The sequence below is a fragment of the Agelaius phoeniceus genome, chromosome 5, assembly GCF_051311805.1.
Source record: "Agelaius phoeniceus isolate bAgePho1 chromosome 5, bAgePho1.hap1, whole genome shotgun sequence".
Classification (NCBI taxonomy): Eukaryota; Metazoa; Chordata; class Aves; order Passeriformes; family Icteridae; genus Agelaius; species Agelaius phoeniceus.
This window is the reverse complement of record NC_135269.1, coordinates 32,828,082-32,844,831: the sequence shown is the minus strand read 5'-3', so window position 1 is coordinate 32,844,831 and position 16,750 is coordinate 32,828,082. Positions and strand designations below refer to the sequence as shown.

Genomic DNA, 16,750 nt, shown 5'->3' with positions numbered 1-16,750 from the left:
TGTATTTTCAGAAAAGCTCAATTTCTATGAATATAAATGTTTTGAAGCTTCTGTTTCACTTTTATATTTGGTACTTTCAAATGGCTTCAAAAGAAGGAAGCATGCCTCCATAAGAACTCACACATTAAGTATGAATGCCTAGAACTTTTTTTCTTAAGGAAGGGATTTCTGAAATCCCTTTGGAGTAACAGTAGAAGAAACATAGAAATACTTTTTTATAAATATTATTTTCATTGTAAAATATATAATCTATTATAAAGCAGTTACTTTTTAAAAACATAGTTTATCCATAAATGTTGTCAGAATTCAAACTCAAGTCTTCAGAAAGGTGTTATGTCTGATTAGAAATCAGAACTGCATAAGATGCTGTTTTATTTATGGATGACCGGACAAGTTCACCTGGTGAGAATCACTTCTCACCATGCAAGAGCTGCAAATTGTATTTGAAAGTAGTATTTCTGATTGAAATTGGCACTTCTGAGCCTCCTGTTGACTAACTTCTGTTTTCTTAAGCAGTAGCTTTATTTCAGCTGAAAATATCCTCAGCAGACATGCTTTCAAGTTCTGTACTTCATGCTGCTCTAATGTTGCAGGAGGAATCTCAAACACTTATCCCAGACACAGCCACCAAGCTATGGAAGTGCCTTGACTTTTTCCCTGCCATTTTTGCAACTGCTGTGCTGAAAGAATAGTCAGTGTAGTAACTGAAAATTTCTGCTTTCTTCTCAGTCAGTGTCTCTTACGATTCTTTTGATTACCTGCTCTTTTGCTACTGGCTTGTGACCACTGGCCTTTCCAATGCCAGCCCTACTATTTTATCTTATGACACCATTCTGATACATTTCTACAATTTCTGAGTAGTGTTTAAAGATACAGCAGCAGCCAAGATACCATTGAAATATTCATCTTTGGACTAAGGATCATGTCTTCCTGTGGTTTCAAAGCACGAACTCATGAGGTCAAATCCAATAGTCTTCTAGGGATGAAAAGGCAATTGATAGTATATGTTGTTGGATATACTTCCACTCCTTGCAGAAAAATATCTGCATTCATTTGTTTATGCAACAAAGTAATATTGTAAATGTTTTTTTGTATTTTGAACATACTCAGAGAAATATCTGCATCTTTCAGAGAGAATAGTTTTATTTAAAATAAGGCATTCTGAAAGTGCTGGTTTAAGAAAGCTTTCATTAGGAAAAGGAAATTTTGCCACTACATTTTTTTTTTTTAGTAATTGATTCAAAATACTTTTGTAATTAGGATAATGAATAATACTTTCTTGTATGTTTTTCCTGTAAATATGGGGGAAAATACATAATAAAAAGAATATGCAAATTCTACCACAAACTTAATTCACTGATTTAAAATGCAATCTGTTCAGTTGTGCTGCTGGAAGTGATTACTCTGATACATAAGGTAGCAGAGAATGAGGCATACATTTTCATCTGCTCTGCTCTGGCTTACAGAAGCAGATGTGTTTTGGTGCTCTGCTCCCTGCTGCAGCCGATGGGGACAGTGTAGGGGACAGACTCCAAAGAGGTGCAGGAATTGTGTTGGTCCCAGATTCCATGTCCTGTTCTCTGCTGGGCCTGCTCTAAGCTCAGGCATGTGCAGCAAACCATGGCACAGCTGCCAACACCTCAGGAACTCCAGCATGAAGACAATGATATCTGACCTGTTTCCTGTGCCCCAGCCATGGGGCAAGAGCTCACGGCTGAGCACAGGGGTGAGCACCAGCGAGCTAGCTTGTAATGAAAACAGATAGCTTGTTATGAAAACAGATTTTTCTTTTGATTTTGCAGAATTTCCTCTAATAGTTACAACCATATTTTTCCACTTCTCCCTTTTTCTGAGACATCAATGTACATCAATGTGGCAGGGACAAATTGTCCCCTTTTCTAGGCATTTTAGTTTGGTTGGCAGCCTGTTGGTCTATCACCTCCATGTTGGTGGTTCCCATACCTTATTGCAAACTTCATGTATTTTCTACTTTTTAAGTTTTTTCTCCAAAAATTCATGATAAGGTGAGAATTTAAACTCACCTTATGTGATCATCATGTGAGCATCAAGTCAGACAAATGATATTTTCAGGCCTCACTCATGATTTCATATTCCTGGAGACAGCAAAATTAACCTCTCTTGCCACCTACCCACTTCCTGATCAGCTGCATCAGAACAAGGGAGACAGAGGTATAATGCTCCCATTATCTCCCAGACCCAGCGTTATCTGCCTTGCAGGACCAAAGTAAGGTTCAACTTCTTTTCCTGGTGTCAAGTGAGTACAGATTTCCTAAAATGGAGGCTACCTTTAAAATATGAGCAGAGGCAGAGAATATGGTTTAGTCAGAGATTCTTCAAACTATTGAGCATTACTGCCTTCTTATCTTTACAGGAACAGCTCCTGCTTCAGAAACTAAACAAGTCTATAACTTTTCCTTAGACTCATTCTACAGATAAAAAACTGCAAAGTTAACATTTGCAACTCAAATTTTGTTACTCAAAACTGTAACCCCTCACAGGGAAGTCTTGAAAACACCATGCAGGAAAGTGAAATGGCCAAAGTTGGGAAGCTGAGTGGCTATTTTTTACCTTAATTAACATTATCAAAATGTGCTTTCTTTCTCTTGGGAGACAATGCTTCTGAATCCTTTCCTAAATGTTGTTAACTCTGTCCTTCTGTCAAAGATGAAACAGAGGTTGTTCCTGCCTTCCAAAATCCTGCTGTAGGTGGTGATAATTCAGTGGTTTGAACATTTAGACTGGCTTGCCTGAGGGTTGTCTTATAACCTACCAATCCTCCAGCTGCATCTGGGCCCTGCCCGCCACACATGAAGTTTCCAAGTGTGTGCAAGAGGGCAAACTTCACCTCCACCTTTGGAATAGCAATGCTCTGTAACAACATGACACAATATTCGGGGTGCACAAGCAGGAGACAAGGGAAGGCTGTTGCACCTACTTACTTGCTTCCACCTACTGCGGTGTCTTATTCCAGAAGTATGCACCACGTCTGTGTATTCAAATGCATAAAGAACTGCTGCTGCTCTTCTCCTCCTTTCAGTCATAAAGAGAAAATACAAAATTAGCCATTCAAGGTGCTCAAACTTCTTCAGCTGAAAATGAGAATGTTTATTCTTTTTATCCTTCTCTTCCCCTATTTGAATTCTGTTGCACTTGCTTCTATGTCCCTAACTCTGAGTCTGACATTATTTCTTCCCTTCCTTTTCAGATGCCATTCTGTCATAGTAAGAGGGAAAGCAAAGAAGAGAAATGAGAAAGTTGCTTCTTTGGTGCAAAAAAACCCCAGAGCCATGACCTCACTGCTTTTCTCTGTACCATTTTTGCAGAGCTCCATTTCCTGGTCCTGTCTCCACCATATCCAAATGCAAGCACCCAAAAGTCCTTCCTGTGCTGGATAACTGTGTAAATGCACCCAAAAATGTCCTTGTATGGTGTCCCACATGATCCATGAGAGTTAACCAATTAGCTTCTTAACTGACTGGGTTGAGCCAGGCTAATGTACAAGACATCCCTGGTGAATTCTGGTCAAGGTTAGAGAAGAGCAACAATCTGAGCTTGGATGCACCTTGTAAGTCACAGTTCAACAAACGAAAGCAAGAAGGATTTTCCAGACCCATAGCTTTGGTTTTCTATACTGCTTATGCTTGCTATTTTTCCTGATATTAACTTTTGCTATAGATTCTATCTGTTTAAAGTTTGGATTATCATGTTAACCTGAGGGTACACGGACACTCCTGTAAGTTTGGTTATTGCTTTATCTGTTCAAAAGAACACCACTTTTCCTTTACTTGCAACTATTATCATTGTCAAATATTAAATGATTTCCTGAACCATTGTGTAACAATGTCTTATAACACGTTTGTTATTGGATATATTTAGCTGGTATGGCTATTGTATTTTAACAAATAAATTATATATCCTATTTCTTTTAAACTGAAAATATTTTAATTTAAATTAAGCCTTATCAAGCTACTACATGTATAGATATGAAGAGGCTCCTTAAATACCATTTAAAAACATGCAGAAAATGCAGTAATAGGAGAATGGCATTCATTCTTTGAAGAATAAGAGTGGCATCAGCTAGTAAAGCTCTGAGCCTCCTATTTGACCTTCAAAAATCAATCAAATATTTGTTTTGGTCTTCTAAATGATTTGGAAATAAATTTGTAGGTGTTGATGTAGATGAAAGTTGATGTTAGGTATTTTCATAATTTTGTTTTTAGTTTTACATCTCAGGATTTGTCTCCATGAAATGGCAAAATTTCTGGATTTTTACTTGTTTTGAATCTACTGAAGATATGTAACACTACTGAAATCAAAAGCAGAACTTTTCCCCAACTAAATTAAGTCCATGATTCCCCACTCAACTATTTATGTCCTTACCTTTTATGTTCTTAGTTAAGCATAAATTTTTATCCTCATCTCCTAAACATGAGGAAATTTCTTGTTGACCTCTGATCTGATGGTGAGTAGAATCCAGGACTGCAGCAGGACTGTGAGTGTATATCACACTTTGTGTGATACAGAGAAAAATGTCCATGCAGACATGATTCAAATGTGTTTTACAAACACATTGGGGGTTTATCAGCACTTCTGGGAGAAATTCAGCTTATTATTCAATATTTAAGAGACCTTGAGGATCTAAAATTTTTCAGTAGATATCCAGAGATAAATGAAACATTCAGGTTTAATGTCTAAGCAGTTTGTGGGAGAAAAATCTTGTTCACTGTTATCAGATTTTTCCATCAGTCATTTATGAATGTCAGAATCCAAAGGCCTCGCTGCACAGGTAAGTCATCTCTTCAGGTTCAACAAAATGTAGCAGACACTCAATCTTGTTTCAGTGCATAGGACAGGTATAGTGCAAATACATTGCCAAGTGATATCTAGCAAAGCTTAAATTCCTTAAGGTGCCTTTAATGGCAAAGAATCAACAGCACTGTGGCGAGTCATCCATGTAAATAGAAATCATGCAGGAATCTTAAGCCCCTGCATTACAGAGCACGGAAGAGAAATGGTCCTGTTTGGGAAAATTACTTGAAGTTAGAACAAAATCTTATAGATACTTCTCTGTTAAACGTGAAGCCTGGGTTGAATGTTGTCTCATTTATTTCAATGGAGTTGACCTTCTCATCCTGGAGTTTCAATGTGTTTCTGTAGCTGCTGATGCAAGAAAATCATTGGGAGATGCTGTTAGTCAGCTGCCCTTAAGGCTGGTTTATAATTACTGAAGACAATTACAAGATATGTCAAACTATTATATGATGTTATCTGAACAGGTTAAAACTCATTAGAAACCACATAAAATATTTTTTCATTAATGCCATGAAACAGTCCAGTACCTCATTTTTGTGTCATAGGCAAATTTCTCTGCTTTTAGGAACACACCCTCCCCTGTACAGTATTGGCCTGCAATCATGGCCAAGTAGATTAAGTATAAATTCGAAATCATTAGATTTGGGTTATAATTCCTTTCCCTACCATTAAGGTGTAGGTTAAGAAACAGACTTTCATAGGGATGGTCTGAGTCTTTTGCTTCTTCACTCCATGTTCAAACCTGCTTGCTCTTGCTGCCACATTGCTTGTTGCACTCTGCCAGCTGCAGTTTCTTGCATAATGTACCCGTGGCCTGGGTCTCTGTGTGTGATCTTACAGACATAATTTACACTCTCAGAAATACAGTTGATAGTCATCAGGGAGTGCAGGGAAATTTTTTTTTGTTATGTGTATTTACAATTTGTCTGCAAGTTTGGTCTTAGTAGATGACTATTGAGTGCCTAGCAGGGCTGACCTTCCAGCACAGCTCAATAAACTGTCCTGTTGAGTTAGTTGCTGGCTGATGACTTTTCTCACATTTGGAAACTCTACTTCACACAGATTTCACAGATGTTTCCTTTCATTTTGCACAAAGTAAAAGTTTGTAGGTTAAACACGTTTATTTATTTTTTTCTATGGAACCACACGCTTAAGTGCATTTAAATGTCAAAAGGCAAAATAAAGATTTTGGGTGAAAAAGTTAAAAATAGATGTCTCCATTTCCTAAGCATAAGAATTTAAAAAATAATTAAAACCCAGTCATGCCATGAATTACAGTAAAGAAGCTGAAGATACAGAGCTAAGAAATATAATATTAACACAACTTTGATTTGGGAAATATTTGTGCTAACATACCACTTGGCACACTCAAGTAAGCGAGGTAAAAAGTACCTGAGTGAGCTTATAGGACCCCATTAACTCTACAAGTCTTAGACCTGAGATTGTGGCAATAAGCAGGTTTTAACAATGAAATTTCAGCAGGATTCCAGTTCCTATGTTTCTTAGTTGAGCGCTTGTTTATCTTCATCTTGTATTAGACAAGTAGAAACCAAAAAAAAAAAAAATGTGTTTGCAATTTCTTTCTCAAAAATGGCAGAGTTGAGCTGCAGCTTTCGATTTCCTTCATGAAAATGGAGGATAACAAGATAAGGGCAGGAAAGTAATTGTTTGTGTGAGGGTCTTTCTGGGATCATGTGTTTTTCTGGCTGTGGAGGAAAAAAAAAACTTTAAAAATTAAGAAAAAACATCCAGAGAACTTCAAAAATAGTGTCAAAGCTTTTCTGACTTGAACCAAATCTGGCCACTATTTATGAAATAATTTTAATAGGGTTATGAAAGAATATGATAGAAAGAAGTATATATGAAAGAATTTCCCAGTTTGTCAGTGTTCATACTTCCAGAGGAGTTCTCATGACACAGCTGTTGTCTAGAAAATTTCTGTAAATTTAATTAGCTATGAAAATCTGTAAAAATTGCATTTTAGGCAGCTAGGTGACCCAGTTCCCCCATACTTGAGGTGAATTTTTAAAAAGATTTAATAATTTCTATGAAACATAAGGTCACAAGTCTGACTTAGAGTTCAGTTTTTCAGATCTTTGCCTAGGTTAGTTAAACATCCAGATGATCTCTTTCACCAGAATACTCTCTCAGCAATATCTCAGGGATACTGAAATTAATAATCTCTGCTGAAAAAGTTCTTTAAAGGCGCTTTAACAGGACAAAGCAAAAATAAACAGCCAGACAGCTAAAAATCCTAGACATTCCAAACAGGAACCATAACATTATCTCAGCATTTTCTCCAGTGCACTATATCTGGCAATAGATGTCTCAGAAGGAGTATTTTATTTTCTGTGCCTTCATTTAACTGCTTGTTTTTCTGTGCCTGATGCTAATAAAAATGTCTACAATAATTTACCCAAACAGAACAGCAATAAAATACATTTGGTAGCAATACCTTGTTAATATAAGCAGAAATGCTATCCAAACTTGTGCCTTTTTAGAATTACTATTGATGGTATAAACTTTGTGCAAATCTGTGGATGAAGCTGTCTGGCCTTTATCTGGATTTAACTGGATGGAAAAAAAGAGCTGAACACCTTTCTCCCTACAAGAGAGGAGAAGCACTGATTATTGCTGACAGGAGCAGATACAGCTTGCTGGATTTTAGGCAGCTTCATTTCAATTTTATAAATTACTTTATTGTGATCCTTGCATGTGAATTTTGACGTTTACCATTGGATAACCTGACCCAAGTTGCCTTTTGGACAACAGTGAAACTTCTATTTATTATAGTAGTGCCCAGTGACTCCCAACAAAGACCACTAAACAAATATACAGAGTTAAAAAGCAAGCCATATATCCAAAAGACATAACATTTCAAGCAAATAAGTCATGTGAAGACAAAGAAGAAGTGTTCTTTTTCCATCTGGGGGCTTTGCAACAATAAGAGATGAAAAGATTTGCCAACAGTGACCTAGTATGTCAATGGCAGAAAAAACCTCAAACCTAGAATTTCTGAGTCTCTGTCTATTGTCCTCAGTGCAGCACTTCAAAGCTGCTTTCAATAGTTCATTTCTGAATCAAGATTCACTGACGGTCTCAAATAACTTTTTCAGTTTGGTTTAGATTTTTAAGCTTTTTTTAATGTCTCCTTTCAATTTACAGTTATCATAATCCTCACAATAGTTCATCCTATATATACATAACCCATTAAGTATATTACATGAGGTATTTTATGGGAAATATTGTGTCATCTCAATATGACCATGAACAAATAATCATCTCGTGAAGGCAGCAAAGGGAATACATATCTTCAGTTTATTAGAGATCTCTTGTCTCTAAAAATAAAAAAGAAAGCTGGAGAAAGAGAGCTTTGTGATTCCAGGTTTGTCCTTGCTCACACTATTTTCCATCTTGAGGAGTGCCACTAAATGTGATGGAGTAAGATGTGTGTGAACTTGGGTGAAGAAGAGAAAAACCTAGCCTTTCTCTTCCTGAAAAATACCTCTTTGGCTTTTAGGGCTGTAAAGGACCCAATGAAATGCATGCAATGCAAATGAGCCAAGTACAGCATTATGTGAAAAATATTTTTTTTATATATTCGTGATGCACTTAATATGTTTTAGTGGGAGAGAAAGTTGAAAAGGATGTAAACAAATATGGAGAAATACTCCAGTGTTTCTTTTCTTGTTTGCAGAGTCATGCCAACATACTAAATATGTTTGTTCTTAGATTTTTGCATTTGTGATTATTATTTCTGTAAAACATAATAAGTATGTGCAGAAAAAATATCACCACTTGGAGGTTTTCAGCTAGGGCACTGAAGAAAGAATCACTGAGAAATCTATGATCCTTAGGAGTGACATGACTCAGCACTTTGTAAAGAGAATACCAGTGACTCTGTTACTTGCTTTTAAATCATTAATTTTAGTTTCTCTAAAATATAACTAATTTCTAATATATTAATTAGACCCTTAGCTATTGTAAATTTCACAGGATATTTAACTTACCAGGGCTATGTTGAGGATTTGAAAACTATTAGTGCACACAGCTATCTTTCAGAAGTAATGAAAAAGAATAGTTTTCTTTCTGGTAAAGGAAAATATTGTGGCTATTTCAAGCTGCTGCCATGCAGTCATCACCAGTGTGATGAGTGTGGGAATCACATCATGCAGAAGGTACATGGCAGCATATGGAGGTGTGCTAACAGTCTGACTTTTCAGTGCCATGCCTTAGGAACAGGAGACCTGCTTGCAGAGCCTGCAGTGATGGTGTGAGGGCATGTGGGCACAAGTGGGCAGGCAGGGACAGGCAGATACATCCTTGCCTGAGTGCCCATCTGTCATTCCTTCCCCAGAACTTGAGCATCTGTCACCACTCTCAAATGTATTTACCAGAGGAAGGTCTGAAAGGTTTGACAATCTTAATGCTCTTGCTAGAGTAATGAACATGGATGACTGACTAGCAGTCCCCTAGAGGAAGGGCTGCAGTGTAAACACACCCTTCATTAGAAACATAAGGCTTGATCCAGACAAGAAATGGTCACAATGACTAAGCACAAGAAAAGCTACAACTAGGCTTGTTTAGGACTAGCAAAATGCTTGCAAGATTGAGGCTAGGAAAATTTCAACTTTACTTCTTGTTGTTTTTACTTCGTGCAGTGAATGTAGGGATATTACCAAATATTTTTATTCCATTCCTCTGAGCTTGTTGATGATTTATATGTACCTGTGTCTGAACTAGTAAAGGATGTTGTCACAGAAATATTAAAAGTGTATCTAATCCACACAAACATATGAAATATCACTCTGCTAGTGACTGATGAAGGGAACTATTTATAAATAAGAGCATGATGGATGTGACACGAGAAGAGGTACCAGCCCAGGGATGTTGGAGGTGAGGTACTGAAGGTTGTAACAGCCATGCTGATCAAATAATTAAATCTGAATTTTGTTCAGACTCAAGAACCATTAAGAAATTCTTCATTTACATTCTGCTTTTTTTTTTTTTTTCCTGAAACTGTAGCTATTAAATGAAGCAATGCATTACTAAGGTGTGCTGGAGACTTTGAAGAACCATAACTAATTTAAGTGTAGCCATTCAAATAGAGAAGTGTTGCCATTGATAGTCAGACTAGAATGATGTTGTCCAGGATCATACACTCATTCTCAGTTCATGGTGTTTACAAATAACATCACGTCTAAGAATCATGTGTTGTACAAGACTTCAATACTTAATGCCAACATGTGCAATCTCTATTAAAATAGGACAGAGAGCCAGATAGTAAACTTGTGACTTCTGCAATACTGGGAAAGTGTGGAATTACAGGCAGAGATCTATGTGGTACTAGGTAGACTGTCTAGGGAAGTGGCTGAGTCACCAAACCTAGAATTATATAAAACACATGTAGATGTTGCACCTGGGGATATGGTTTAGTGGTGGACTTGGCAGTGCTTGGTTAATGATGAGACTCAGTGATCTAAAGGTTTTTTCCATAGAAACAATTCAATTACACTGTGATTCTAAGTCTCAAAAAAGTGTAAACCACTGGCATTTATTTCATAGAGTGAAGAGGCTGGGGGTGCACCATCCAGACATTTGGCACAACATTATATTCTTTATTCTACACTCAACAAAAAGAGGACACTTGCCTCACTACACTTCTCTCACTTCCCATGGACATCATAAATGCCTAATATTAGCAACCTGTTCCTCCAAAGCTGTCATGACTTTTACCTGCCCTGGGAAGCCCTTTAAGTTTGCCCTACACTTCATAATCTCTGTTCACACCAGAATGTAATTGCATTTAGATAAATGTACACTAATTTTGCAGTTACTTCCCAATAATTTATCATTTTGACTGCCAGCGCATAAGGGCACTGATTTTTATTCACGAAAATATTTTAGGTGGTCATTTCTGGAGCCACAAATTCCAGTAAGTTTCAGGGGGAAAAAAATCATGCCTTTTCACTATATTTAAATGCTTTATCTGGTTGATCAGGAAATATTGACATTAAATCTTTAGAAAATCTTTATTTAATTCAACATAAAACAAATTTAATTTTGTTTAAAATAGTTCAAGCTGGGAAAAATTGAACTGTAAACATGTACTGTTCCCATCACTACATAATGGGAATCTAGCTGGGGAGATTTTTTTAGAAATATGAAATATACAGATCTGATATTCTAATCACCTTATTGTCATAAGGAATAAATGCCATGAGTTGTGTGATCAAAGCATTGTACAAGACTGTCTGCATTTGTATTTAACATAATTGAGGCTTAAGAATGTTCTTTAAAGAAACAAAGGTCACCTTTTATTTTGAAACATCATTAGATCACTGGGATCATATGTTAATGTCACCACATCTGTTAAAGCAAAAGGGGTATTATTTACTGTACTCCTCTTGGAATTCTAGTTCTTTTTATAAGAATGGAGAATGGGAGCTTGGCTAGTGATTCTTGAAAGATCTAGCAAGCTTGACTTAGTAAAAAAAAGCTGTTCTCATTTTCTCATCGTACTTTTCTCCTTTGTATTTTGATGCTAGGTATTCCTTTTATGGGTTGGGGTTTTGTTTGTTTGGTTGGTTGGTTGGTTTTTGTTAGTTTTGTTTATTTTTGGGGGGGAGGATTTTTTTGTTTGTTTTGGTTTTGAGGTTTTTTTCTGTTAGTGCATAATAGTTTTCCTACTATTAGCATTCATATAATAAAAAGTGGTTTCAAATTTTCATTACAAAGAGTCATCCTAGACAAATTATGTCTTTGATCTGTCCTGTTCTTTTGAGTTGGTATGCTCAAATTCTTGGATGTCATACCTGAAATCAGCCAACATGTTCTACATCAAACTAGTATTTAAAATATGTAAACCTCTTCACCTCTTCCCCATGACTTTTATGCTGAAGTAGCTCTATCGACAGTGTTTTGGGAGCTTCCCATTCTGAACACACACATGACATTCACAGAACTGACATTGATTACATTAGCTTTGGAAAAGTACCAAACACAAATTGCAAATGTCCTGTGGGAACTGCAGATTCTGTTCCCTCAGGAACTGAGCAGTATGAGCAATATAATTGCAAAACAAATAACTACAATTTCTATTTCTTTCAGAATATGAAAACAAAATAACCAGGTGGCACTCACACCACTGTTTTTCTAGGGCTGCCTAGCCATGTAGACAGGCATATAGTTAATTTGTGCCTAACTTGTCCAAAATTTTTTTCAGAGCTTCAGTGACCACGCTGTTTTAAAGTGCCTGCTACATTGCTCCATGTCAGCTAGCTTGAACCTGTAGCCCTACAAAAATCCAAGTGTAAAAAGAGCAGTTTAGGATTTATTCAGAGCCACCTGAACTCTTCTTAGGCCCCCAGGAGAATTCTGCAAACATTAGTCACAGTGAACACCATGACTATTTATTTGATGTGATGCTGACGCTGATCCCATTAACTTATATTATCTAATGTTATAAAAACTGGAGAACCAATTACAGAGATAGACAACGTGTGAAATTTCAGTCTCATTATCCTCAAAAGGTTTAAACCATCTTAAAATTTCAAGTCATGAGACACTGAGAGTGCACTGAGAGTAAGATTCAGTGCTCTTTTACTGAAGATTAACCATTGTGCACCCAGGCATATAACAAGATGGGGCAGATATTAAGAAAACCAGAGGGACTCTAATTTTAGGATAGGATTTATGTACAGAGAGGATGAACAAAAATTCAAATCCCTGCAATGTATATTTATTTTACACTGAACAAGTATGTATATAAGTATATATATTTTACATTGACCCAACAAACCAACCAACCAACAAACAAGCAAACAAACTACAGAATCCAAACCCAAAATCAGTAACCAAAACAAAAAAAAAAAAAAAAAAAAACCAACAAAAAAAAAAAATCGCTACTTTATTGCAGGATTATTTTTTTGACCCATCAGAGCCTTGGATCAGTACCTCACAGAGCTGCATGGCTACAAGTGCCAGTGCCCAGCCAGGCCTTGAAGGCAGTGGGACCACTCTGCAGCAGAAGAGTGCTTTTAAGCCAAAGGAAAGTGGCTGTGCAACCACAGTCTCTGTTTTCTCTCTTTACTTTGTATAGAGCATTTATGAAGTTATGATTTCTACCTGCTCGCTTGTACTAATAATTCCTTTAAGGACATCTCCTAATTTTAGTGACATAGCTTCTTAATTAGCTGAATTGGATCCACTCATTAGCTTCCAGAGCTTTAACACAGCTACTGAGGGTTGTTTCCCATGCCATTCCTTTGAAGCATAGTCTTTCAAAATAATTTTCTCTGTTATACAGTACCATGTGGCTACTAGCTTCAGAATTATTCAATATGTTTTTAAGTGTGAACTATGTATAAAGTGTGTATTTCTGGCATTCTGCAAATCTTACTTTTGTCTATCACCTGCATTATTCTTAAGCTCCCTGTGTCCTCTAGTGGCTACCTATCACAATTGCATAAATTGGCAAACAAATACTTTTTTCCATTTTTGTATCTCAAAACACCAACAAGAATAATTAGCTTTCCATCCTAAAAATTTTATTCCTTTTTTACTAAATTTTACATTAAAAGTGATGTTTTATAGTTATTCCTCATAAGCATCAGCAGTATATGTGGCAGTACTGACAATTTTATATGTAATTTTCTTGCACACACACCTTTGTCTATTGTCTAGTTATCTGTGGGCTTGCTGGAGATTTTAGCACCAATTATGAATTTTTAATTGTTATACAGGTCTTATCAGGTATTGTGCAGCATTTCCTTACATACAGAATATATGTACACACCTACATTCTTCTCTCATTTGGGCATGCCAAGTTTTTCCTTAGAACTCTAGAAGTCACTTCAGTCCATCCTAAGACAATATTTGTGTACAAACTACAGTACATTTATAAAGAATTTGTATTTCAGCCTACTGTGAAAAGCCAATATGTGAGCACATAATTCACAAACATTCTAGAATAAAGATACATTAGGGACAAATGCAAATTTCACGTGTAACTTTATTTGGGAATTTCTGAATTCCTGACTATATATTATCAAAGTGGAATCCAGTTCATTTACTGTTAACCATTTTAAGTTGTAAAAGCTGTAAGTTATGGCAAGTAGGCTCCCACTCGAACCAGCAGAATAATGGTACTTCTAAGAGGATGTCATTCTATACTATTTACCTAGGAAAAAGGATTAATTGCTACTCTGCAGGAGTACCTTGCACTTCACATGCACTAGAATACTTGTCCAGCTTTACATGGCTGCACTTAGCCAGGTAATCTCATCCTCAATACCCTTTTGAAACAAGGGACATGATTAATTATTTTAAGTGTAACAAACCAGTGAGACATGGATAGGTAATTATTAAATTTGGATGTAATTGACTGTGCTAGAATAGTGAAGAACCCTCCCATGTGGACGGAATAGAAGTATTTGTACATTTGCAGAAGCTGCTTCACAGTGACTGAAGTCTTGTATACTTCCCAAAATGTAACTCTTGAAGGGAAGGAGGCACTCCTTTGAATTTGATGTTCTCTAAGTAAAAAAATCAGCCCACGGCTAGCACTCGAAGTGGAATTATTCTCATTCTAAGTAAAAAGAAGATACCAAATTTATAAGGGTCAGAAAATTGATTACTGAAAGGGAAGTTTTAGAGAAAAAATAAAAAAATGCTACCACATATGCTTGCAATACTACACCTTCCTCTGTTCCCAAGATGTTTCAGGTCACCTCATTGATCAGAGGATAAAAATTGTTTTATGGTTTCAAGACCACTCCACTCTGAACCACTAAATCCATTTGATTAAATTATTGGTAAGAGACACCGAGTAAAAAAAAAGATGTCAACAACAACACTCCTTGGAAAAGACCTGAGGACTCCAATATTTATAAGACACAGTGAAATTTTGTGAGATTAAATTACACAACAGATAAGAACAAAACACAGAAGGACTGGAAAGAAAAGGCCTAAGGAAGCAACATTTAGTAAATTTTTTTCTTGACCAAATCTGATAAAAGGCTCCTTCTGTTTCAAAGTGCAATGTACTATGCAGTACTATTTACATCACTTTGAACAAGTTGATCCAGGCATTCAAGAAACTAATATTGAGCTAATCAGGAAGATTTGTTAACCAGCTAGTGAATAACATAGTACTTCAAACTTTAACACAAAATATTGTGTAGCATACTACCATAGCCATAGGCATGAGCAAAATTCAAACATATTAAAGCCAAAATGTTAATATTATCATGACTACAACAAGTAAAGACTAATCCAAATTTTAGTGGAAGTAGTTCCACTATGAGACTGTCATAACAATGGATCAGAGAATTATTGCACCACAGCAATGCTCAGGAGAGTTCATGATTCATTTGGCCAAATATTAGTCTTCCTGGCTTTTTTAGATAGCCAGTGAGTGCAATCAAAAAAATCTGGGAAAGGAAAAAGGGTGAGATAAAAACAGCAAAGAAATTGTTCAAACTCACTCATGAGTGAGCCAAACTGACTGCCAACTGGGCTCCTATGAATCACAATGCAGAGGATATAAAGGAGAATGATCACAATGTCCAAAGACACAAGCTGAATTTTCTGCATCAGTACAGACTTGCTGTGTGACCTCCAGCAAGTCACTTGGGTCCACATTCACAGAAGTATCTTGGAATCTATTTCAAGTGACACATAATTCAGTATTATTAAAGGTTTCACTACCCTATGAATCCAAACATGGTTGAATTCAATGACCTTAAAGGTCTTTCCCAAACTAAATGATTCTGGGATTCTTGGTCTTAGCTCTTGAACGGGGATAAGAGATCTTTGCCATCTGACAAGAATGTGTCAGTGATAGTAAATTGAGGATCATGAGACAGTCATGATCTGTGTAGTGAGGATTAGGTGAGTATGAAAAAGAAACTTTTTCATCATTGAACTGCCTCACTTCATAGCCTGAATATTTTTACTACATACATCTGTAGGAAGCTAGACATATGGAGGAGGTAAAATAGGCCATGCTTTTAATTGTCTGAGTAAAAATGCACTGATTTCATATCCAACCTCACAATTTTAGATATTATTAAAAATCCTTCTTCCTGCCTTCTGCCTACCTTCAGGGTATCTGTAGAGTGAACAATCAAGTCTTTCTGCTATTATTCATGTGATTTTGTTCTGATATTCAAAGCTGTGATTTTTGTCAGAGAAAATTTTCTCATAGATGTGGGAGAAGAGATTTCTTTATTTTGTCTTGTTTGATTTAGTACACTCATGGAGTAGGTTCTGTACTGAGGACAAAAGAGGTCTTTTAGGTCTTTTGGTGCAGAGATTTTACATAGTCTTTAACCACTTCCTGGCCTTAAAATGCTGTTTGCTTTCAGAAGCCTGGTCAATCACTTCATTTTACAGGCTTTGGACAACAAAATTTCTGATAGTATTTGAATATATGGCAGATTGTTGGTAAATAGTGCTTGATCTTTCTTCTAATTAAAATTGATGGAAATATTATAAAATTTTGTAGAGCATGTCAAAACCAAATGGCACTGGATTGATTTTTAATCCCAGTAAAAATACCAGCATTTTGTGGGTTTTTTTTGCTTAAAAGCAGTCTTACCTGTGTGGTTAGGAGGCTGATAGTAATGTTGATTAAGGTAAGAACATTGTTTCCAAACTACATGTTTAAATGTTCTTCACATCCCTAGGCAAGTACATAAAAAGGGATGTAAAGAAAAATCATGTCAGTTTTGGAACTTATATTGCATCTTAATAAGAACATACTTTTAGAATTTATAGAATAGAGCCTTTCTGTATGGTATGATGTGTTCTGGTATTTACTTGCCAGAAAGCAAATACATCAGTAATGTTTACTGGGAAATATTAGCTATAGTATTATTTAAATTATCTGAACTAAGCTGATTGTTCATAAGAA

At 36.2% G+C, this 16,750-nt stretch overlaps 1 protein-coding gene and 1 long non-coding RNA gene across 2 annotated transcripts in view; one reads left to right on the top strand and one right to left on the bottom strand.

The window, feature by feature from the left end:
• LOC143694048 (uncharacterized) overlaps nt 1-3,854 on the top strand; it is a 37,918-nt gene extending 34,064 nt beyond the window's left edge. Inside the window, exon 2 of the long non-coding RNA XR_013182223.1 lies at nt 3,227-3,854. This is a non-coding gene — a long non-coding RNA (uncharacterized LOC143694048). The remainder of the gene's footprint in view (nt 1-3,226) is intronic.
• Nucleotides 3,855-15,195: 11,341 nt separating this feature from the next.
• Nucleotides 15,196-16,750, bottom strand: part of TSPAN19 (tetraspanin 19) — a 9,417-nt gene continuing 7,862 nt past the window's right edge. The window contains 3 exon segments of the mRNA XM_077178006.1: nt 15,196-15,230; nt 15,233-15,266; nt 16,436-16,519. Coding sequence (XP_077034121.1) covers nt 15,196-15,230; nt 15,233-15,266; nt 16,436-16,519 — 153 coding nt within the window.